A 26,593-nucleotide genomic window follows, 5' to 3' on the forward strand; every position below is an offset into this window, starting at 1 on the left:
GCTAAGCTATTTGGCCAACCAGAGCAGCAGAGGGTGGCAAGCTAGAGGCTAGTTTGTATATTAGGTGTGTTGTACAGGTGTGTGTGTGTGTGTGTGAGAGAGAGAGAGAGAGATGCTGGTTACAGACAGGATACAAATATTGGATTGATGAAAACAGGAACCTTCCATGAGAGTAACATGGGTTTATTAACAGGAGGTCTTGCTTCAGTAACCAGTCACTCTTTATAACCAGTTGGCAACTGACCTGAACAGAGAGATGCTTATATAGTAATTTTTTAGATTTTTCAAAGATATTTCATGAAATGTCACATGAAAAATCAGTTTAAACTGAAAAGGATGGAGATGGATATCAACTAGTAACCTAGCAACAGAGATAATTGGCTAATAGAAACAAGCAAGTTGTGCATAGAGGCGAGGTGTGATTTTTTTTTTTTTTTTTTTAAGAGAAAGGTAGCAAATGGTGTTCCACAGGATTCTGTTCTATACTGCTAGGCATGAGAGGAGATATTCAATTCTTTGCTGATGATGATGATTAGTGTGGAGAATAATGGCAGAGAGTTTTGATGTGATGTTGTTGCAGGAGACTCTGAATAGGTTAGTGCTTTGTGCAGACGAATGGTGATATCAACTCAATGTTCTAAGAGTAAAGTCAAGTACTTTGGCCAGGATAAATGGAATGAGGTGAGGATGGTGGTGGATGGAGCACTGAAGTTAAGATCTGTGCTGCAAAAAAAGTGGAAAAGTTACCCAAAAATTTCCACCACAATGTAAAGGACACTGATAAATAGATATGGATGTGACAGTGTTATTGCACCATGCATTGTACAATGGTACTGCCAAGACACACATCTGGATTTCTGTGTACATATCTGGTCACCTTCATAACTGAGTGATAAGAAAACATTAGAGAGAGAGAGCATACAAAAATTTTGTATTGTATGATTGCACAGGGTAATTTGGCAACTAATAGGCAGGTGATATGCTATATATGGCCTCTCCTGCCCCACCATGCCATGCATGGTAGGGAATGTGTGGAAAATCCATTCAGCATTCCTACTGCAAAAAGATGATCCCAGGTCTGGTTTCCAGAACAGGGATTCTGGATTCTACTCCAACTCTCTTTTCCATAAAGTATGAGTGATACTAATGAAGGGCATGCTAAACATACTTAAATATCCAAAACTTTCTCCATTTCAAGGGTAGAGTTGTAGAACAGTTTTGCAGGCTGTTTGCTAGAGAGTGATAGGTACACACCCAAACCCAAAAGTAAATCAGGAGACTTCCCAAATCAGCTAACACACAATTCTGCTGTTGCATATGCTGTCAGGTAATACTCAGACTCTGTTATTACTCAAACTCTAGCCCCTCTACCTGAAGGAGGAGTCTGAATAGTGGTATGTTGGAAGCCCTGTTAAGGCCACAATGTGGCCTTAACAGGGCTTCCAACATTAAGGATATCTGGACAAGACTTCAATATTAGGCAGAAACTCAAATTGTACCAACATCAACCGTAGTCCATTTTAATTGTCAAAACTGTACCACCATGTGAGTCTCCCATGATGTCTTCTAGCTAAATGGTGATACCTGTATAATAATAATAAATTACACTTGGCATGCTTCCTTCCACCACAAAGGTGGCATCTATTGCCTTTGTGAGATCTGACAATGCTTGTCAGAGAATACCAAATTTAGAATCCTCTGCTTCTGAGCTTTCCTTGCTTAAGGTATACATGCTCCAATTGTTAACGTTCATCTGCTCTCCAAATTGTGAAATCACTCTGACCTCTTCAACTTCTTATCCCTGAATCTTGACTTTTTACAACAGTGAAGACACTTTCTAGGTGACCTCTACAACTCCAAATGGAATCCTTTTCCCAATTCCACTGACCAAGCTTCAAGAAATGGTGAAGCATTTGTCATAAGCAATAATCTGATGCAATATGTACATCTAGCACTACTAAGTAACTACAACTATGATCTTGTGTGGCTTTTCTCTCCCACAAAACTGTCTAACTACTTCCTTGCATCCTTTTGAACTATACGGGTGCCTGGTACAATGATGACTCTTAAATTTCTATTTTGCTTTCTGTGGTCAGATTACTGCTTTCATTCTGAAACTTTCTCATCTGATGTGAGAGAGAGAGAGTGTTAAAGGAATTATCCTCACCAATATGAAGACTAACTTCCCAATCCATTCCAAAATGCATGCTTACTTTACAAGCCATGAGTTAACAATAGATGTACCAAGCCAGTTCGAAAAGAATTAAGCATACCACACATGGCATGCAACAAGAACTACAACCTACACTGAAGCATACAATAAATGCAAAAGAATCACCAGATGGAATTTCTGCTGACCAGTGCTTCTCTCTTTCTTTCTCTAATCAAAATGGGCCCCACTGTTACAGCACCTAAAGCTTATCTCCTAGCACTGTTCTTCTCCTCCAACTTCTGTATAGATAATTAAGGCAAATCGCCATCTACCATGCCAGAAACAAAGCATCATATGCCTCCTCCTATGAACTTCTGGCAAAAAAAGACATCAAAAAGGATCTTAAATAAGTTTTCTGGTATTGGCATCTCATCAACAAGACTCAAACATTGCACTCCAGGACTAACACCCATCCTATACCATCTCTCTACAACCTTCTGTACTCAGATGGCATTTATACTAATAACATGGAAAGATGCATATATCCAGCCTATTCCAAAAAAAAAAAAAAAAAAAGGAAATAAAAGTTTGCAATCAAACACTACCTGAATTACATCACTTCACTGCTTGCTAAAACAATGGAGAAAATCATCAACAGTCATCTTCTCCTTTAGCTAGCAACCTATTAGTTAATCAGCAACTATAAATATGCCACTTTGGATCCAAGGCAGATATTTCAGCCTATATCACCCATCACAGAACATATGTAATGAAAAAAGGTTAGAGAAATGCTCTGGAAATTTCAAGAGCTATTGCTCTTGAGATTTTCAGAGCATTCAATCATATCTGGCTTTAAGGCCTGCTCAGTAAATTGCCATCCATCTTCTGCAAATGGGTAGGGAGCTTTCTGTCTGATCATTCACTGTGTGTGTGTGTGTATGTCAGGGTGAATGGCTTGACTCTCTTTAAACTTCTACAACAATGCCAAGTGTCTCAGGGTTCAGTTCAATTGCCTATACCCTTTCTCCTATATTACTAACTTTCTCTCACTGACCAATAATGCTATCCACAGTTTTGCTTTCATATGGAGACGGCAGGGTTTTACTTCTCAGAAATTTGGATTTGTCATTCTAAAGAAACAGACAAACTGGCCAGAAAAAATGCAGTTTTTACAGACATAATACACTGACTGCATGGCTTTAATTGCTTCAGAAATAATCCCAAATACTAACAACAAAGTTTTGCTGAGGATAGGACACTCCACTCTGTCTACTCACTTGACACATGCTATGCTCAAACATCCCAAGCTTTAAAAGCTACAAGTACCTTAAACTCTGATCTCCATACCATTCTTTAATAGAAATGATAACCTTTCCATTAAAGAATGCTCATCTTTAAACGCTTTCAAAATACAGTCTTGCCTTCTTCCTAGCAAAAAACTGAACTTACCTTCAATAACAGACAGATCATCAAACAGCATCAGATCTCCTTTGGCTGATTTACATCAAGCTTTTTCTGGCACAAACACAACCCATCACACCCAGAGCTTCATTAATAGTGTAGGCATCCTTAATAACTACAAACATGTTTTATCTACCATATAAACCATTAGAAAAGGTCAACCTCATTGATTTTTAAAAACTAGATAGATTAGAGAAGTTGGCACTCATACACAAATTATTGTTATTATTACTGACAGTATCTCCATGGAGTCTGGAGACTCATCATGGGAGATCCACACTAAAGTTTATACACACAAAACCTATCATACTTCTCCTTAAACTCAATCACTGTCAGGGCACTCACAAAAATTCTGTCAATTCATTTCACTAGTTTACTACTCTCCATGCAAAAAATCTTCTCCACACACACACACTACACTCTTACACAACTTCCAAAGATGATCCCTGATTATATGACTATTTGTCATATATTGAAAAATTTGCTTTGCATCACTTTTGTAAAACCCCTTTAATATTTTATAAGTTTTGTTCATGTTCCCCCTCTTTTTCTGCCTATCAACTAAACTTTGTAACCCACAAACCTTCAACAAGTCCTCATAGGGAGCACTCCACAGACCTGTCATCAGCTTAATCACTCATCTCCAAATCTTCTCTACCACCTCCTGATTCACAAGAAATCCAGGTGACCAAATCTGTGAACAGTAGTCAAGATATGGCTGAATCATAGCCTTATAAAGAGGGATAATAACTTCCCTATCTTTACTTGTTAGCATGTTTTTCAACATCCAAGTAATCCTTTGGGCCATTTTACCAACTTTTGCAATATGCCTGTTGAACTTCCATTCTCTATCCACCATTATCTCCAAGTCCCTAGACTCATCAATTTCCTCCAATCCAGTACCATCAATGTGATACACAGTATGTAACCTTTCAACCCGAAGTACATAACCTTACATTTTGCAATGTTAAATTGACAATCATTATACTTTGTTCACATGGCAATTTATTTAAATCATCCTGCAGGATATCTACATCACTGTTATCAACTGCTGCCCTCCTCAGAGAAATGGGTTAATAGACAAGCTATAGTCTCCAAGGAACAGCATGGATTTACTAAAGGGAGATCATGTGTTTGCAATTTTCTCATATAAAATATGAGCAAATTGCAATGTTATAGCTAATTTGGATAAAGGGTTATAGCTAATTTGGATTCACTATGATACTGTTGGATTATGCTAAGACATCTGATAGGATACTACATGAAAGACTGTTGCATAAACTGGAGAATATAGATTTGGAATATAAACTCTTGACTTGGATAAGTGGATGGCTGACAAACAGGTATCAAAAACTGGGTATTTGCCAGATTTAAAGTGACCAGTGGTGTACCAGAGAGATCAGTCCTTGGACTGTTGTTGTTCAATCTATATATCAATGATATCAAGAAGGATCAAAAAGGAGATGTTCAATTATTTGCTGGTGTTGCAAACATAAGCAGGGCATTTAGGGATGCTACTGATATCCAGCACTAACAAAATGATTTCAAGAGGCTGGAAATGTGAAAGTGTAAAATTATGCACTTTGGAATGATGAGATTTCTAACAGCATATTATACTGACAAAGTTATGCTACATGAAACTAATTAGGCTAGGGATCTTGGAATTATGGTGGATAGCAATTGGTAGTGTGAAGAATTGAAGCTAGCAATGTTGAAACAAACTTTGGCATGTAAGGATAAGTAGGTCATTCTGCCTCTTTACAAGATCTTCATAATACCACACTTGCACTACTGTATGTCGATTTGGTCTCCTGGATTTGAAGTGGATTAAGAAGCTGTGGAAAGGATGCAAGGAAGAGTTACAAAGATTATAATCAGGATAATGAAATATAGATTGTGAGGACAGATTGAGAGTATGAGGACTACAGACTCTGGTTAACAGGAGAAAGAGGGGGTGATATGATAGAGGTTTATAAACTTCTGAATAGGTGTTATGGGATATTGTCTGATGGAATTTTTCGTTACATGGAATGTGGGGAGAGAACATAGGGGGTATTCACGAAAGTTAAGTTTTTTCATGGTTAAGCAAGGGATGAGAGCTCGATTTTCTCTCACACAGCAGGGAGTGAGTGAAACAGTCTGCCTCTTGAAGTGGTGAGTATATCTAATATGAATGAATTTAGGAGATGGTATGACAGCTGGTTTGGTGATGTACAGTCTGCCTTGATGAGTTCTTGACTCTTTGACAGTGTGTCAGGTAACAATAATTATGACCACACCTTATGACATTTCACTTTACAAAAATCCACTCATATAAGATTTTCAATTATGACTTGTGTTTGCTCATACAACAGTTTTAGCAATATTCATGCTACCATGAATCAACTGATGCACAGTTTAGGTGGAATTAGTTTATTCACGATGTTGCTCATCTTTCTGTATATCGATGTTTCACTGTGAATTATAAACTGTTTATAATTATTATTTTATTTACAAAAGACAATACCAGGTTGGTCTGAAAAGTTCTCTGCCTCAACCATAGATGGTGACACTATCAGCAGGATTTTTTTCTAAGTTGGTAGATCTGTCATAAGCATCCATGTGAAATTGCAAGTCATTCTATCAAGTAGTTTGTTTTATACAGCTGTCTGAAGCAAAAGTATTGTCTGTATCCCTTGAAATGGATAAAATTGAGTACAGTGCAGTTATAAAATTCTTTGTAAAAGAAGGTTTAATGCCAAAAAAAATTCATTCGAAGTTCATAAAAGTTTATGGGCACTTTTCTCCTTCGTTTTCGACAATTAAGAAACGAGATGCTAAGTTTAAACGTGGCCAAACCAGCCTTGAAAATGATCCATGTGAAGGATGTCCAAAAAGTGTAACAACACTAGAAATCATTGATCAAGTGAATTATATGGTATTGGATGAAGGTGAGTAAAAGTGCGTGAAATTGCTGAGACTATAGGCATTTCAAAAGAACACGTAGGATATATTTTGAATGAAGAATTGCATATAAAAAAGCTTTGCACAAGATGGATGCCGTGTTTGCTCACAGCAGATCAAAAAACGCACTCACACGAAAATCTCTGAACAATGCTTGGAGTGTTTCAACAATATATAAAACTGATTTTGTATATTGATTTATTACTATGGATGAGACCTGGATTCAACCATTACAAACCAAAATCCAAACAGCAGTCTAAATAGTGCACAGAAGCCGGTTGTTCAGCCAAAGAAGACAAAGTCGGTTCCATCAGCAGGAAAGGTCATGGCATTAGTGTCAAAAAAATTCGTGAGAAAAGACCAGGTTTGCAGAAGAAAAAAATCATCTTTCATCAGGACAATGTACCTGCCCATAAAAGTGTTTTGGCAATGGGAAAATTAAGGGATTTGCACTATGAATTGTTGGTATCCCTTGAAATGGATAAAATTGAGTATAGTGCAGTTATAAAATTCTTTGTAAAAGAAGGTTTAATACCAAAAGAAATTCATTCGAAGTTCATAAAAGTTTATGGGCACATCCACCATTTATTTGGAACATCCACCCTATTCCCCAGATTTGGCTCCCTCTGACTTCTATCTCTTCCCAAAACTAAAACTCTTCCTCCTTGGTCAGAGTTTTTCTTCAAATCAAGAGGTGATTGCAGCTATAGAAGGGTATTTTGCAGATCTTACCGAGAACCACTACAGGGGTGGGATAATGGCTTTGGAGCATCGCTGGAATAAATGTATTAGTCTTAAGGTATATTATGTTGAAAAATAAAAATAATTTTGAAATTATAAATTTATTTTTTTCATTGTTAGGTCGAGAACTTTTCAGTCCACCCTCATGGTGACCTGACCTTATATATATATATATATATATATATATATAGGGTCAGCTAGACTTGCAACACTTGCAGGTGCAAACTTGACTTGTTTGTCTGTTTGCTTACTTGGGAAATGGAGTATAACCAGGTTAAAATAGCTTGGTATCTTTAACATATATATATTGTCTTTTGTTTGAGAAACAAAAGACAATAAATGATTTGCTATATGACAGTGGACTGGAACCTAATGTATCCTATGACCAAGGTATGCCTGTAATTTTTCTCCATGTTTCACTGTCTTCTGGCCAACGTCATCTTCCGGAAGATTTACAAGGAACAAACTAAATATCTAAAAGCTTCAAACAGTCATTATTTTACAAAGTGAAAAATAGTACACAGTCAATTAGTTAATCATGGATGAAATTAGGCACATCATTTGCAGTCTGTATGTTACAATTTAAAACTTGTAGGTAATTACTAACATAAAAGAGGTCTTGAATGCAACCTACATGAATTAAAGACTTCCAGATGTCACAAAGTATAAATCCTTGGTTTCTATAGAATGTACCATGTGAGCAAATTACCTCAAAGGACTGGAGGCAAATAGCCAAGAGAGTTTGCTAGCTGTTTTGGTAATTTATGGCATGAATTTTTCAGTCCACCCTCATATATATATATATATATATATATATATATACATAGAAAGTATTTTACCTTGGGTATAATAAATGTAAACCACATATTTGGAGGCAAGGGGTGGAGGAGATGAGAACTGAAAGGTTTCAGTTTTTTTTTTTGCAATATCAGGAGGCAGAAAAATGATGTTGGATGTTTGTGATGTCAGAAAAAACTCAAACCCTTCAGTTCTTGTCCCTAACCCAGGGATATATGGTTTACAAATAATCCTTAAGTCCCATTCTCCCTCTCCCCCAACCTATAGTAATAATTTTTTAAATCATTAGAGAAGACAGGTGACAAAGAAAAAGTTGGTCTCAGCAAAGACCAACTTTTTTCTAAATCTAAATCACAGACAACAAAATAAGTACCAGACATATGAAAATGTTTTGCCAAACTTTGGAGAAAAGAGCAGAGGTAACAATAATGGTAATAACTAGTAGCAACTATCACTTTGACATTGTAAAGATGGAACTGATCTGGGAGCTGAGTTAGAAATAAAACAATTAATCAAAGACTGGGGACTACAGATATAAGAGTTATGAGAAAAACTGAAAAATTACAGAGGCAAACAGATGGCGCAGTTATACTGATGTTATGAAAGAAATTGACATTGTTAGCATTCAGGAATGTTTAATTTGAGCTAATCTAAGCTAGTATTGTCACCTCAGAATGGGACAAGAAAGATTAGCAAAGCAGTTTGTTGCAAGTATGGTAGAAAAAAGATCCAGAGGAAGACCAAGATCTCACTGGATGGATGGACTAATGCAATTAAAAGTGCCTTAGAAAACCAAAATATAAAAGCTAACAACATTGGAGTGCTGACAGATAAATTCGGAGTAAAATTATCAATAGGAATTCAGAAATAATGTAAAATTTTCATGCATAGCATCCTGTACATACATCCCTTGTGCATATAAACCAAGAATTTTAATATGATGAAGATAAAAATTCTAAATGTGAAATGAGGTTAGCAAAAAAAAAAAAGTTTCACTAGTAAATGAAATTATATCATTTTTAAAGCTATTGCAAAATCAAAAAGCAATGTTTTTAAGAGAAATTACAAATCACCAATAAAAAAAAAAAAGTATAAGAAAGAAGACTCTTGATAAGAACTATAACAAAGAAGGATTTTGAATCTGAAGTTGATTTTTGAAAATAAACCAAGAAATAAGCAATAACTGATAACTAAGTATTTGCATGGCGATTTTTTTTTTACTTTAATTGGTAAAATAAATGTCTTTTTTTTGTTTCTTTTTTTTAAAATCCTATGTTTAGCAGAATATTTTCAACAAAAACACATGAAAATATTTAAACGAAATAAGTAATATATATATATATATGTGTGTACCTCGATAAACCCGTAACAAAGAATCATTTTGTGCAGAATACACTAAAGTCCTTTCTGGCTCATCAGGTCGAAGATGTTCATAAAACCACTGTTTTCTGGCTTCAAAAGGTTGTCCTTTCACCATATGAAGGAAACGAGACATAAGTTCAGGGCACTCCAGTAGAAAGCTGAAGTAATCAAATATAACAGTTGGATTTCGGGCTACTAGAAATTTAAGGACAGCATCGTGGCGACACACAAATTCAATGAATCGAGGTGATGTCATCCTGAAATTTCAAATGTATTCTTCTTTTAAAAAAATCATCTGAACAAATTTTATACAGAATATAAAACCTGGCACCATCCTTTAAAAGACTGTGTTAAACAGAAATCTTTATTATATTATATTGTGTTCTATTATATTACAATATAAAAAAACAGCCCTGGACCCTTTTATCGCTCTCTCTCTCTCACAATTTATTAATATTAATTACCAAAGCTCATTTGGTTTAGAAAAGAATCTGTTCAATCAAAATTTTATTCAAATCTTCCTAATAGAACTTGACATCACCATCACTCTTTCCGTTATTAGCAAGCAGTTGTTTGTCGCTAATGGTATTCAGTTGAATATCTCCCTATCAATTCATATGAAATATCATTAACAATAAGTCAAATAGTCTTGGAAGAGAACTAGGTGGTATGCCAATGCTTACCTTTGGTTTCAGGGTCTTTCCTTTTCTCTTCTCATACAAAACTTGCTACTAATGTTTCAGCCAACCAATCTGTCCATTTATTCTGTTATCTCCATTTCTATCTTTCTCAGCATCTAACATCAACTTACATGTGTTGTCAATTTGTCATATACTATTGTGTCAGCTAAAAATATCACTTTGTATGAGTCCTCCTTATCCAACGGATTTGTCACTTTTCATAAAATGCAAGTAGATTAATAAAAAACAAGAATTACTGTTTACAAACCCAGCTGACTGTTCTTGAGAATCTTATGTGTATTAATGCAATCCAGTCTTATACTGATCAATCTCTCCAATATTTAACCTGAACTGCAAATATACAAACTAGTCATGACTTATTTTTCACGGTATTAACAACACCTCACACACTTTTATCACAAAGATGTTTTATTAACGCTTATATTTCGCTGATTTTCAACTCAGCATCATCAGAGCACAACACACTTGTATACGCGACAGTGAGTGAGTGAGTGAAACACTCACTCACTGTCGAAATATAATTGCAAAAGACAAAAGATCTAAAGTCCTATTTTTGGCGCCCTCTAACGAAAAAAAAAAAAAATAGGACTTTAGATCTTTTGTCTATTGCAATTATATTGTTTCATTCACTCACTGTCGCATATACAAGTGTGTTGTGCTCTGATGATGCTGAGTTGAAAATCAGCGAAATATAAGCGTTAATAAAACATTTTTGTGATAAAAGTGTGTGAGGTGTTGTTAATACCGTGAAAAATAAGTCATGAATAACCATCAACACCTAAGCTTATCTGTTAGATACAAACTAGTCTAAACAGATGATTCTAGTCTAAAACTAGAATCATCTGTCTTAGCAATACTTTGGCTATTTTGCCTTCCTTTCACTTCTTTTATTCCCTCCATATTGCAAGATTTATTAAACAATCAATGTAAGGTTACATTTAACTCTTTTGCACATTCCCTAAAATATATATAGTGATGTGTCATCCATCTCCCTATAGCATCATTAACATCTATCCACTGAACATTTTGCCGAGTAGATTAGATATAAAAACTAGAAGTGAATGAGCTTCTAGTCTGTATAGTATTTGCCTCACCCTCTTGTTAGTGCTACACAGAATCATTTGAACTAGCATGATATACACAGAGTGCCCATTAAATAATTCCACTACATCCTTATCAGTGGTCACTCTGTTACCATCAATCCAGCAGAGGCACCTTTCTGCAATTATTTCTCTTGTTCGCCACACTGAAGAAGTGTGTCGATCTGCTTACTGGCCAATCTCTCATACATAAAATCATTTCAATTTCCCATCAAATTTGCTTCACATATTAACAAATTGCACACCTTCCACCCATAGCTCAGCCATCATACCATTCATTATTTCTGCTCTCTTTCCTTTTGTCTGGGCAAACACACATGCACTAACAACTTTCCCAATTATATTATTATCCTTTGACTGCTGCAAACAACTTCTTTAAATCTATTACAAAACATTAATAAAGCTGAATAAATTTATTCAACTGGTATTTTACCACAACAATCCTGCTTACTCTATTACCTATCTCCATATTTCTTTTGCCATTTTCACTAAAAAATAAACCTAAATAGTTTAATGTTTTGCTTCATCTATAGATTCAATACTAAGAATGCAATTAAGGTTTTCTATACACTTTTCTGCTATTTTCATAGTTTTCAACTTATTGTTGATTTTCATGCTGATGGCATTAACAGCAGTTATTTAATTGAAAGAGCTGTATTTCTATAGCTTTGTAGTGATTCATGTTGAGGTTTCTAGAATAAAAACTATGTGGAGCTGGAATGAAAATAAATTATTTAGTAACTAAATTAATTATTTACATGCCAACATACCAGCTCAAGCTAGCATTATGTTAGGCACACTTAAAAGACAAATTCAATGAAGACTAAGAATTAAATGATCTCAAGAACAAGGACAGTCATTTATGGAGGATGACAGTGATCTTTTGTGATTATTGCTGACAGGAAGATAGGGTGGCACACCAAAATTTGTGTAGGATTACAGTATTGACTGTAGAACATGAGCTATTTCCAGTAACAGTCTCTGTGAACAGTAGTAGGCTGGCTTTTTTCGTCTGATGAAATGGTCTTCATCTCACATGTATGCTAGTCTGCTATTAGTTGTACCAAGGTGATCTTGTCATGTCTGTCCAAAATACAGGATCCCATTCTGACAGGGAATACTGTAGACATATGGGAAGGAGAGAGGACCTGGTGGTCCTTGATATGTCTCAGGAAAGTGAAGATTTTGCCCAGAGATTTGTAGATTATTCTAATTTGTCTAGAGTTTGTCAAGAGGTTTGTAGACTATTCTAAAATTACAACAATCTACAGATTGGTCATCTGGGTTTCTTGGGAGATCAGGAGGTGATAGAGAAGATCCAGAGATAAGTAACCAAGAGAGGATACAATAGAAACTTGTAAGTTAGTAGGGGGGGGGTGTCTATAAGATTGACACAAAAAACGTTTTCAATAGATGATGAGTAGAGAGAGAACAAGGAGTCACGCCTGGAAGTTGTATAACAGCATGGTTAGTAAAGGTATATAAACTACTAACAGTAACTGAGTTTAAGGAACGGTATTATGCAAATAATGGTTAGCGTTAGTGTGGTTCTCCCATGATGAGTCTTCTGATTCCATGGAAATACCTGTATAATAATGATAGTATTACTGTTAAAACACACACACACACAATCTTAAAAATTATGGAAACAACTACTATGTTAGAGTAAAACTTCAGTTTAACATAAACCAAAATAATCATTCGACGTTAATCACTTCACATTAAGGTCATCATCTGGAGTATACACATAAATACAAAGAAACTAGCTGCACTACAATCTACATGGTATGCTAAAGTTACTGGTCAACCATTAAAACTATTGGCCTGACCTCTAGCAAAGGAAAAAAACCTTACTAAAAAAAACATATTCAATCCCTCTAAGGATCCTCTTGGCTCACACCCTGGAGTTTATTGTATCTATTGCACCTGTAACTTACCTTATATTGGGGTAAATGGACATACAATTCTTATCCATAAAAAAATAACACAAACAACACATTAAATTTAATAATTTTGGTGAAGCAGGCCTCTCAGATCATGCTCTTAACACCCTACCCCAAATTGATTGAAAATGTACTTGTTCTTTACACCATTCCAATGCCTGGTATGAACAGAAATTTAAAGAAGCCTGTGGAATTTTGATTAACCACCCTAATCTTAAAAATAATGGTGGCATAAAAATCCCAAGAATTTGAATGGCACACACATTCAGTCCACTTAGTTCTTCAAGTTTTCCAGCAAACCCTGACTTTAGGACTCTAAGCAATTTTTCAGCTTTTATTGGCCATCATGAGTAACTTTTCTGAGTGAACATGTTGCTCTCTAGCTTAATTTAATTTTGTAACCTAATAGATAATAATAACAGGACTCTAACTTTGATGTAGTAAGGTTTTTTTTCTCCACTAGAGGTCAGGCAAATAGTTTTAACAGTTAACGAGCAACTTTAGCATACCATGTAGATTGTAGCGCAGCTTGTTTCTTTGTGTGTATATACATATATATGTATACTCCTAATGATGACCTTAATGTGAATGTCGAAATGTCGAGTGATTATTTTTGTTTATATTAAACTGAAGTTTTACTCTAACATAGTAGTTGTTTTGTTTCCATAACTTTTAAGATGTATTCTGATTCCCATGTAAGCATGAAGAAAAGGACACACACACACACACACACACACAAAAAAAAAATCCTGAAGTAAAAATAAAAATAAAAAAAATTAGAAGATAAGCAGCAGCAGTTAAAAAAGAGCAAATCAGGAAAAATGCAAGGAAATGGAGTTGGGTATATATATCAATCATTTGAAATGAACAGAATTCAAATGTTTGCCTAGTTTACTGACATGGGAAGTGTGATTAATTGCATAGGTTCACAAGCAGGAGGCACATTAAATGTTATTATTTGACGCATTAACTCCAACTACATCTATATATATATTTGTCTGTTTGCTTGCTTGTTGCATAGAAATGAAATAAATATCATTTTCTAAAAAAAAAAAAAAATTTCCTGTAGATAGTTCCCCCTGAGTATATCATACTTGACAAGATTTATATTCTTTATATTCTCGTTTTAATTCTTCACACAAGCAGAGCTTCAGAAATACAATTTAAATCCACCAGCCACAGAAAAATTTTACTCATCCAAGGTATTGGTCTACTTTATATAAATACTGTTGTTATAGGTGATGTTTTCATGCCCGTACTCACTAAAGTGAACCTCAAGGGCTCACTTTAGTGAGTACGGGCATGGCAAACCCGAGGTACCTGATGCTGGACCATGCCTTACTTCATGTAATATATATCTGTTATATTATTCTGTAGACTGGGATGCTATTAGAGTATTCGAGGGCTAGGTGCGAGTCTTTCCTATCTTGCTAAGTCATTTCGTCTTATGCAGCCACCGAAGGAGGCAAACTAGCCTCAACAGGTGCCGGTCCCAAGCCCGGATAAATGTGAGGGTTGATGTCAGGAAGGGCATCTGGTCGGAAAACTTCAGTGCCAACTCAAACTATGATTATGAGTCAAAGCGAAAATGATATAAGGGCTAGGGCATACCCCTTAAGCGACCCGCAGCCACATCGCCCTACAGCTGCGAGAAGTGGACGAGGGCTACCGTATCAAGGGCGGGTGCGGTTAAAGAAGCGAGCCCAGCAAGTGGAGAAGATGTTGCGAGTGGGAACACGGAATGTTGGAAGCATGACTGGAAGGGGAAGAGAGGTGGCAGACATGATGAGGAAGAGGAAGTTGGACATTTTATGTGCAGGAGACAAGGTGGAAAGGGGGAAAGGGAAAGGAACTGGGAGATGGATATAAACTGTTCTACTCTGGCACGAATAACGAGGGAAGAAATGGTGTAGGAATTGTGGTGTGTGGCAGAATGAAGGGTGAAGTACTGGACGTGGGTAGAAGGAACGACAGGATAATGCAAATGAAATTGGGTCTTGGAGAATAGCGGGTGGTCGTATTATGTGTATATGCCCCGCAAGTTGGTTGTACAGCATAGGAAAAAGATGAGTTCTGGAACATGTTAGATGAAGAAATGAGGGCAGAAAATGAGATGGTGATTGTCGGAAGAGACTTGAACGGGCACATAGGAAGACAGAATAGAGACTGTGAAAGGGTGCATGGTGGCCACGGAGTGGGAATGATGAACCAGGAAGGAGAGAGGGTTGTGGACTTTGCAGTAGCATTTGATCTGGCAATTGTGAACTCGTTTTCTACAAGAGGGAAGAACATTTGATAACATTTAGGAGTGGTAACAACAGCTCACAAATTGACTACATTTTGACTAGAAGAAAACATCTTAAGGTTGTGACAAATTGTAAAGTAATTCCAACAGATCAAGTAGCACAACAACACCGACTGCTGTGCGCAGACATTAAAATAAGATCGAAGATAAGAACTTCTGGATGCCATGGGATGAAGACAATTAAGTGGTTTTGCTTAAAAGAGGAGAGTGTGAGGAATCGTTTTAGGGAGAGGGTGTTAGAGAGGATTTCGGATGGACTGGAAAGTGTACAAGATTGGTGGAAACATAATTCAAAAGTAATCATCAGCTGTGCAATCGAGGTGCTTGGTGAGACATCTGGAAAGATTAGAGAGCAGAAGGAGGATTGGTGGTGGAATAATGATGTACAAGTGGCAGTGACAGCTATGAGGAAGGCAAAGCAGAAGTGGGATGAGTCAAGAGTGGAAGAGGACAGAGAGGTGTACAAAGAGAGAAAGCAAGAAGCCAAGAGAGTTGTGGCACAGGTGAAGGCCATGGCATATCAAGATCTGTATGATCAATTAGAAACAAAGGAAGGACAGAGAAAAATTTACCAACTAGCGAAATGTAGAAATAAAGCAGCAAAGGACATCTTACATGTGAGGCAGATCAAAGATGCTGAAGGAAGAGTATTATGGAGGGATGTGGACATAAGAAACAGATGGAAAATATACGTTGAGGGACTTTTGAATGAGGAAAATGCAAGACTCACAGAGGAGATGGGCAGCCTTCTGAGGGGATGGTGCAGAACATCAGTAGAATGGAAGTGACGGAGGCCATGAAGAGGATGAGGAATGGAAAATCGGTGGGCCCTGACAGAATTCCAGTGGAGGCATGGAAGGCAATGGGGGAAGAGGGAATTGACCTGCTGTGCGACCTGTTCATGAAAGTTTGCCATCAGGAAAATATACCCGACGAATGGAGGGAGAGTACTCTTGTTCCCATCTACAAGGGTAAAGGGGATGCACAAGACTGTAAAAATTACAGAGGAATAAAGTTGATGTCCCACACAATGAAGATCCTAGAAAGGGTTCTTGATGGTAGATTAAGGAAGGAGGTGGAGATTGCAAAGGAACAATTTGGCTTCATGCCTGGTAGATCAACAACAGATGCTATCTTTGGGTTACGACAGATGATGGAAAAATATCGAGAGAAACAAAGGGAGCCACATCTGGTATTTATTGATCTGGAGAAAGCATACGATAGAGTGCCAAGGCAAGAAGTCTGGAGGTGTCTGAGGGAGAAGAAGGTGCCGGAGAAATATGTCAGGCTGGTGCGGGACATGTACAGAAATGTGAAGACAAGTGTTCGAACCTGTTTGGGACAGACAGAAAGTTTTCAAGTAACAGTTGGCTTGCATCAAGGGTCAGCATTAAGTCCGTTTCTGTTTAATATTGTGATGGAGGTGGTAACAGAGGAGGTGAGAGAAGATGTGCCTTGGACAATGTTGTATGCAGATGACATCATGCTGTGTGTAGATTCAAGAGAAGAAGCGGGAACTAAACTGGAGAGATGGAGAAAAGTACTGGAAGAGAGAGGTATGAGACTGAGCAGAAGTAAGACAGAGTATATGTGTTGTGCAGTGGGCGGCAGCAGCCAGGAGACAGATCTGGAGCTGGAAGGAAATGTCATCAGGAAGGTGAGAGACTTTAGATACTTAGGTTCAACAGTGGAAGAAGTTGGAGGAGCTGAGAAGGAAGTGGGATGCAGGATACAAGCGGGTTGGAGGAACTGGATGGAGATGGCTGGAGTGTTATGCGATAAGAGGGCGCCGATCAATCTGAAAGGCAAAATTTATAGGACAGTAGTGAGGCCAGCTATGACATATGCTATAGAAACTGTGGCCCTGAGGAAAAATAACATCAGCAGGATGGAAGTAGCAGAGATGAGAATGCTTAGGTGGATGTGCAGTGTGACCAGAAAGGATTGTCTGAGAAATGACTATGTCAGGGGAACAGTGAAAGTTACGAACTTAGGAGCGAAAATACAGGAGCAAGGTTGAGATGGTTTGGTCATGTGAGGAGGGAGGACGAATATGTGGGAAGAAGGGTCATGCAGATGGATGTGCAAGGAAGGCGGAAGCGTGGGTGACCAAAGAAGAGATGGAGGGAGCTGGTAGAAGAGGACTCAAAGATGAAGAACTTGGATGTGGTGACAGCCCAAGACAGGAAGGTGTGAAGGAGACTCATTACAAACAGCGACCCCACTTAAGTGGGAGAAGCTGCAGAAGAAGAAGAAGAAGTTATAGGTGATGTTTTAAAAAAACAAATGTTACGATGACAAAACAAAGTAATATATTATTATTATACCCTCCATGGAGTCAGCAGACTGATTATGAGAGGCTCATTCAAATGACAACAAATCTAAAATATTGAATCTTAAAATTCTTAACACTCCCTGTATTAACAACATATTCTGGTAATGCATTCCATTCACTGACAATTCTCCATATAAAAAATCTACTTCTCACACACCTGCATTCTTTAATTCTCACTACGCATTACACATAATTATACAGAAATATCCCTCAATGTAGATTTAAAATGTATGCGCCACAGTACAGCTCATCACAATTCAGTTTGTGTTTTCTTTCATTTATAGTTTATAATCAAGGGTGAATTTATATAAATGATCCACAAACAGTAATTTATAGAAAAGACAAATGATAAGAGTCAGGAAAACAACAAGAAAATAGGCAGCACTCGTTGTGGAGCAGGACTCACTTTTCACAATGTACTCAGTCACATAATCTGGTCTTTACAAAACAATTGTATTTTTCTAAATAACAGTATTTAAAAAGACTTTTCATTATGTAAAATGTACTATGAAAATTCATGGCATGAACTATGAAAATAAGCTGAGTACAATATTATATTACAATGACACACCTACTTCAGAGTTAAAGGCGTTGGAAGAATAAGATGTACAGATGTACTATAGTATTTAATTAAATTGTGCCAATTTTAATTTTTGTGTTTATAATTACCAGTTTTTTTTGTTAACGAAATTATATTGTGAGAAAATCACAACTTTTTTTTTTAATAATATCATCATCATCATCAAATTCCTGCCATGTACCCTCAAGGGGTGTACAGGATATGATAGTACTACATGAAAAAAATTACATCAAGTGAAGATCTGATCCTGACAACCTCTATTTGGCCTGAATCCAGCTTGTTCTTCACCCAGCTTTTCTTCCACAATTCTTCTCAATTGTTTCTCATGTATACTTGCATAGATCTTGCCAGGAACACTCAGTAGGGAAATACCTCTGTAATTCTCACATTCAGTTTTATTTCCCTTTTTATATATGGGTACTATGAGAGCTCTACTCCATGTCTTTCTGAACTATGCAGTGCAGCCACTGTAAGACTTTTATACCACCATACTTCAGCATTTCTGGTCGAATATCATCTACTCCTGCTGCCTTTCCACATTTTAAGCCTTGGATGGCTTTTTCTACTTCAAGTATGGATATGTATTCCTGACTGCATGCTTGGTCAGTGTTTTTTACCATTGTGCTGTCATCACTGCTTGTTTTTTCAAAGTAATTACTCCATACTTCAAGGATATCTTTTTCTCCTGTTTTCATGTCACCTTTATCATCTCTAACTCCTTTTACAGCACTCTTTCCTCCATTCCTAAACTTCTTCAACAACCTCCAGAATATTTTGCCACCTTCTTGATATTTATTTTCTATATTCTTGCCAAAGTCCTCCCATGACTTTTGTTTAGCTAGTTTTACACAGTGTTTAGCATTCTTGCATTTGTCTCTGTATTCTCTAAGAGCACAAGCTGACTTATTTGCCAGGAACTTCTGATATTATTTCTTCTTTTCCTTTACTGCCTCTTTAACTTCCTATGTCCACCATTGAGTTCTAATTTTTCTATCCTTGCAGACAACTTCACCACATGCCTCTCTAGCTGAATCAATCATGGCTTTCTTCAAGGCTTGCCACTGAATCTCCAAGGTTTGATTCCTGTTCTCAAACTCTTTCATTTTTTCTTCAATAATCTTTGTGTATTTTAGTCTACAATTCACATCTGAGAGCTGCTCAACTTTTATTCACTTTAAAACTTTCTTACATGTTATTCTTTTCAATATGAAATTCAATTTTATCCTGCTCAAGACTAAATAGTGATCACTTCCAATTTCAAATCCTCTGTACACTCTGGTGTCCAGCACCAGGGAGAAAACATCACTATCAACAATAACATAGTCAATGAGACTTGTCTTATTCCTTGCCTCTTCTCTCCATGTGAATTTGTGCATATTTTTATGTTGGAACATGGTGTTAGTAATAACCAGTCCATGTCCTGAGCAGAAATCCAACAATATTTGCCATTATTATTAGCTTTGCTCTTTTCTCCAAATTTTCCTAAAAATATTTTTGTATGTCTCACAATCATTTCCTACTTTGCTATTTAGATCCCCAACAAGGACCAACTTTTCCTTTTTCATTATGTCAGTTGCTTTTTCTAAAGCCTCAAAAAACTCCTGCACTTCTACCTTAGCAGAACCTTCTGTGGGACCATAGGCATAAATAAGTCTTATTATCAGTGTATATATCAGGATGGAAGAAAGTGAAGATGATTGATTTATGTTATGACTTTTTGAAAGAACCAGCAACTAAAATTGCAAATATGTTTGTGACCTTTAAAAGTGAACACTACAGTGGTCAAATTAAGGATTTCAGATCCAGAAGTTTTATCAGAGAGTTGGAAACAAAACTACTTTTTTTAATATTGAAGTTTTATTTTGACTTTGAGATGTTTTAAAATTTAAAAGAAAAGAAAAGAAAGAAAGAAAGAGTGAAAATTATGCAAAGAAAATAACATATTTTGAATGTATTTAGAACAATTCTGAAAATTCATTTGCCACTTGTCACTGATAACTTGCTGTGGCAAGTGGATTTCTGGAGCTCTATACCCAAGTGTGTGGACGTGAAGTATCTTCATGACTAGACTACTTGCTTATGTTTGGTAAATGCTTAAAACAATAATATAATTTCTTATCAAATATATTATACTTTGTAACCATTAGAAAAAAAAAACTTTCTACAACTATCTTGATCCAAAGTATTTTAATAATATGTTAATACACCATTTTCCTACATTTTATATAGAAAATATATGAACCCCAACTCAACATCACCAGAGTTAAAGATCGGTACTATGAACGTAAGAAGCCTGAATGGCAAAGAAATGGAGCTAGCTGAGGAATTAGATAAGTACCAGATCGACATAATAGGGGTGATTGAAACAAAAAAGACCAAAACTGGTGAGATCTTTCTGAGCAATAAATACAAAATGTTATATTCAGGCAATGACAATCAAGGAATAGAAGGAGTAGCCATAGTATTCAACACAAAATACGAGGCTAATCTTCTTGAATGGCAGTCAGTCTCAAGTAGAGTAATGTGGGCAAATATGAGAATGGGGAACTGGACAATGAGACTTATTTGTGCCTATGGTCCCACAGAAGGTTCTACTAAGGTAGAAGTGGAGGAATTTTTTGAGGCTTTACAAAAAGCAACTGACACAATGAAAAAGGAAAAGTTGGTCCTTGTTGGGGATCTAAATAGCAGAGTATGAAATGATTGTGAGACATACAAAAATATTTTGGGAAAATTTGGAGAAAAGAGCAAAGCTAATAATAATGGCAAATATCTGTTGGATTTCTGCTCAGGACATGGACTGGTTATTACTAACACCATGTTCCAACATAAAAATGTGCACAAATTCACATGGAGAGAAGAGGCTAGGAATAAGAAAAGTCTCATTAACTATGTTATTGTTGATAGTGATGTTTTCTCCCTGGTGCAGGACACCAGAGTGTACAGAGGATTTGAAATTGGAAGTGATCACTATTTAGTCTTGAGCAGGATAAAATTGAATTTCATATTGAAAAGAATAACATGTAAGAAAGTTTTAAAGCGAATAAAAGTTCAGCAGCTCTCAGTTGTGAACTGTAGACTAAAATACACAAAGATTATTGAAAAGAAAATGAAAGAGTTTCAGAACAGGAATCAAACCTTGGAGATTCAGTGGCAAACTCTGAAGAAAACATTGATTGATTCTGCCAGAGAGGCATGTGGTGAGGTTGTGTGCAAGGATAAAAAAATCAGAAGTCCCTGGTGGACACAGGAAGTTAAAGAGGCAGTGAAGGAAAAGAAGAAAGCATATCAAACGTTCCTGGCAAATAAGTCAGCTTTTACTCTTACAGAATACAGAGACAAATGTAAGAAAGCTAAACAGTGTGTAAAACTAGCTAAACAAAAGTCATGGGAGGACTTTGGCAAGAATATAGAAAATAAATATCAAGAAGGTGGCAAAATATTCTGGAGGTTGTTGAAGCTTAGGAATGGAGGAAAGAGTGCTATAAAAGGAATTAGAGATGATAAAGGTGACATGAAAACAGGACAAAAAGATATCCTTGAAGTATGGAGTAATTACTTTGAAAAACTGCTAAATGAAACAAGCAGTGATGACAGCACAGTGATAAAAAACACTGACCAGGCATGCAGTCAGGAATACATATCCATACTTGAAGTAGAAAAAGCCATCAAAGGCTTGGAATGTGGAAAGGCAGCAGGAGTAGATGATATTCGACCAGAAATGCTGAAGTATGGTGGTATAAAAGTCTTACAGTGGTTGCACTGCATAGTTCAGAAAGCGTGGACAGAGGGACGAATTCCCGATGATTGGAGTAGAGCTCTCATAGTACCCATATATAAAAAGGGAAATAAAACCGAATGTGAGAATTACAGAGGTATTTCCCCTACTGAGTGTTCCTGGCAAGATCTATGCAAGTATACTTGAGAAACGGTTGAGAAGAATTGTGGAAGAAAAGCTTGGTGAAGAACAAGCTGGATTCAGGCCAAATAGAGGCTGTCAGGATCAGATCTTCACTTTACAACAAATAGTCGAGAAAGCATGGGAATATAACAAAGATCTGTATTTAAGTTTTGTCGATTTGGAAAAGGCATATGACAAGGTGCCAAGAGAGAAGCTATTCAATACGCTGCAGTTATATGGTGTCAATGGGGCATTATATCAAGCAATACTTAGTCTTTATTTGAGTTGTAAGTCAGCAGTTAGAATTGAAGGAAGTACAGGAAGATGGTTTAATGTTAAATCTGGTGTGAGACAAGGATGTACATTATCCCCTCTGTTATTCATTATCTATATGGATCACATTTTGAAGGAATGTGGTATTAAACCTGATATCAAAATTGGGGATGTTAATGTCAGCTCTTTGCTTTATGCGGATGATGTTATACTTCTAAATAAATCCGCTACAAGTCTGCAAGATTCTCTGACTAAATTGAATAGCTGTTGTAATAGATATGGAATGAAGGTCAGCAATAAAAAGACAAAGACAATGAAAATAGGCAGAATCATTGAAAATGTCAACTGTGTTGTGAATGGAGAACCTGTGGAACAAGTAAAACATTTCAACTACTTAGGCACGATTTTTAATGAAGATGGTAAATTAAATATAGAAATAGACAACAGAATCAGCAAAGCTGATATGGTGGGAAGTCAATTGAATAAATTCATATGGAATAAGAAAGAAATCAGTCGGAACACTAAATTAGACAAGACAGTGTTCAAACCAGTTTTAACTTATGGATCTGAGAGCTGGGTCAGAAGCAAAACACTTGACCAAAGACTAGAGACTGTAGATATGAGAGTCCTGAGAAGATTAGAGGCACAGATGGCATCAATGGCAATATCATATTAAAAATGAGGATATTAAGAAAATCAACTGACACAATGAAAAAGGAAAAGTTGGTTCTTGTTGGGGATCTAAATAGTAGAGTAGGAAATGATTGTGAGACATACAAAAATATTTTGGGAAAATTTGGAGAAAAGAGCAAAGCTAATAATAATGGCAAATATCTGTTGGATTTCTGCTCAGGACATGGACTGGTTATTACTAACACCATGTTCCAACATAAAAATGTGCACAAATTCACATGGAGAGAAGAGGCTAGGAATAAGAAAAGTCTCATTGACTATGTTATTGTTGATAATGATGTTTTCTCCCTGGTGCAGGACACCAGAGTGTACAGAGGATTTGAAATTGGAAGTGATCACTATTTAGTCTTGAGCAGGATAAAATTGAATTTCATATTGAAAAGAATAACATGTAAGAAAGTTTTAAAGCGAATAAAAGTTGAGCAGCTCTCAGATGTAAACTGTAGACTAAAATACAGAAATATTATTGAAAAGAAAATGAAAGAGTTTGAGAACAGGAATCAAACCTTGGAGATTCAGTGGCAAACTCTGAAGGAAACATTGATTGATTCTGCCAGAGAGGCATGTGGTGAGGTTGTGTGCAAAGATAAAAAAATCAGAACTCCCTGGTGGACACAGGAAGTTAAAGAGGCAGTGAAGGAAAAGAAGAAAGCATATCAAAAGTTCCTGGCAAATAAGTCAGCTTTTATTCTTACAGAATACAGAGACAAATGTAAGAAAGCTAAACAGTGTGTAAAACTAGCTAAACAAAAGTCATGGGAGGACTTTGGCAAGAATATAGAAAATAAATATCAAGAAGGTGGCAAAATATTCTGGAGGTTGTTGAAGAAGCTTAGGAATGGAGAAAAGAGTGCTGTAAAAGGAATTAGAGATGATAAAGGTGAAATGAAAACAGGAGAAAAAGATATCCTTGAAGTATGGAGTAATTACTTTGAAAAACTGCTAAATGAAACAAGCAGTGATGACAGCATAGTGCTAAAAAACACTGACCAGGCATGCAGTCAGGAATACATATCCTTACTTGAAGTAGAAAAAGCCATCAAAGGCTTGAAATGTGGAAAGGCAGCAGGAGTAGATGATATTCGACCAGAAATGCTGAAGTATGGTGGTATAAGAGTCTTACAGTGGCTGCACTGCATAGTTCAGAAAGCCTGGACAGAGGGACGAATTCCCGATGATTGGAGTAGAGCTCTCATAGTACCCATATATAAAAAGGGAAATAAAACTGAATGTGAGAATTACAGAGGTATTTCCCTACTGAGTGTTCCTGGCAAGATCTATGCAAGTATACTTGAGAAACGGTTGAGAAGAATTGTGGAAGAAAAGCTTGGTGAAGAACAAGCTGGATTCAGGCCAAATAGAGGCTGTCAGGATCAGATCTTCACTTTACGACAAATAGTCGAGAAAGCATGGGAATATAACAAAGATCTGTATTTAAGTTTTGTCGATTTGGAAAAGGCATATGACAAGGTGCCAAGAGAGAAGCTATTCAATACGCTGCAGTTATATGGTGTCAATGGGGCATTATATCAAGCAATACTTAAGTCTTTATTTGAGTTGTGAGTCAGCAGTTAGAATTGAAGGAAGTACAGGAAGATGGTTTAATGTTAAATCTGGTGTGAGACAAGGATGTATATTATCCCCTCTGTTATTCATTATCAATATGGATCACATTATGAAGGAATGTGGTATTAAACCCGATATCAAAATTGGAGATGTTAATGTCAGCTCTTTGCTTTATGCGGATGATGTTATACTTCTAAATAAATCCGCTACAAGTCTGCAAGATTCTCTGACTAAATTGAATAGCTGTTGTAATAGATATGGAATGAAGGTCAGCAATAAAAAGACAAAAACAATGAAAATAGGCAGAATCATTGAAAATGTCAACTGTGTTGTGAATGGAGAACCTGTGGAACAAGTAAAACATTTCAGCAACTTAGGCACAATTTTTACTGAAGATGGTAAACTAAATATAGAAATAGACAACAGAATCAGCAAAGCTGGTATCGTGGGAAGTCAATTGAATAAATTCATATGGAATAAGAAAGAAATTAGTCTGAACCCTAAATTAGCTGTATACAAGACTGTGTTCAAACCAATTTTAACTTATGGATCTGAGAGCTGGGTCAGAAGTAAAACACTTGACCAAAGACTAGAGACCGCAGATATGAGAGTCCTGAGAAAGATTAGAGGCGTGAACAGATGGCATCAATGGCAATATCATATTAAAAATGAGGATATTAGGAAAGAACTTGACATTGTCAGCATCCAGGAATGCGTTAGCAGAGCTAATCTCAGATGGTATGGTCACTTAAATAGAATGGGAGAGGAAAGATTAGCAAAACAAGTGTTCTCTGCCAGGTTGGCAGGAAAACGACCCAGAGGAAGACCAAGATATAGGTGGATTGATACGGTACAAAGTGCCTTAGACGATAGAAATATAAGATCTGATAATGTTGGAGTCTTGTCAAGTAACAGACTGATTTGGAGGAAAATTGTAGATAGGAAGTTAGTAATGATGTAATTTTTTCATGTAGTACTGTCATATCCTGTACACCCCTTGAGGGTACATGGCAGGAATTTGATGATGATGATGATGATGAATCTGCATTGATTTAAGCATAGTATTTTCCAGGGTCTAACTTCCACTAATGAAACCTCAATAAAGGCTAAAAATCAATCCGGGCTGACCTTAACCATAATGCAAAAACATTATGGGATTCTGAGACGATTGATGTGAAGTCAACAACTTCTATATACAAGCAGACCAGTTGTGATACTTTGTGCACAAACTTTGTTTACTTATGCTTGGGTAAAGGATTAAAACAAGCGCTTAATATAATTTTTTGTCAAGTATAATATAAAAATAATTCCTTAAAGTCCACATAATTTTGTAAACTTGAAATATTCCATCTGCTTTTCAATTTTCCACATTCTTTAACATACCTTACAGAGCTACAAAAACAATGAAAGATACCATACCTATTACATGGTATATGTGAATCAGATTCATTAAGTTGTACACACTGTCAGTGCCAGGTTATTTTGCGCCCTACGCAAAGTTTACAAGTGTGCCCCTTATTTCATAAAATTGTCTTTCAGGTTAAATTAATAGGGCTTTTTTTTATTTTCTTTTTTAATTAATTTGAAAATTCTCTGTTATAATTCATTCACAAAATAAAAGTTATAAAATACCGAAATTTAACATTTTAAAATGTTAGTTTTTAAATATTTATCTTAAGTGAAATTTAAATAGCAATAAGTTCAAATCATTTAGGCAAGGAACAAAAATGAACCAAGAG

The 26,593-nt window shown here is 36.3% G+C and overlaps 1 protein-coding gene across 1 annotated transcript in view; it reads right to left on the reverse strand.

Annotated features, from left to right (window-relative positions):
- The window catches only part of LOC150095918 (E3 ubiquitin-protein ligase HACE1-like), a 147,955-nt gene that overhangs the window by 49,025 nt on the left and 72,337 nt on the right, over positions 1 to 26,593 (reverse strand). The window contains exon 11 of the mRNA XM_090409566.1: positions 9,449 to 9,714. Within this exon, the coding sequence (XP_090265692.1) occupies positions 9,449 to 9,714 (266 nt within the window). The remainder of the gene's footprint in view (positions 1 to 9,448; positions 9,715 to 26,593) is intronic.

This window comes from Typopeltis vanoorti, chromosome 19 (assembly GCF_054136105.1).
Source record: "Typopeltis vanoorti isolate ZY-2024b chromosome 19, IOZ_Tvanoo_1.0, whole genome shotgun sequence".
NCBI classification, from domain to species: Eukaryota; Metazoa; Arthropoda; class Arachnida; order Uropygi; family Thelyphonidae; genus Typopeltis; species Typopeltis vanoorti.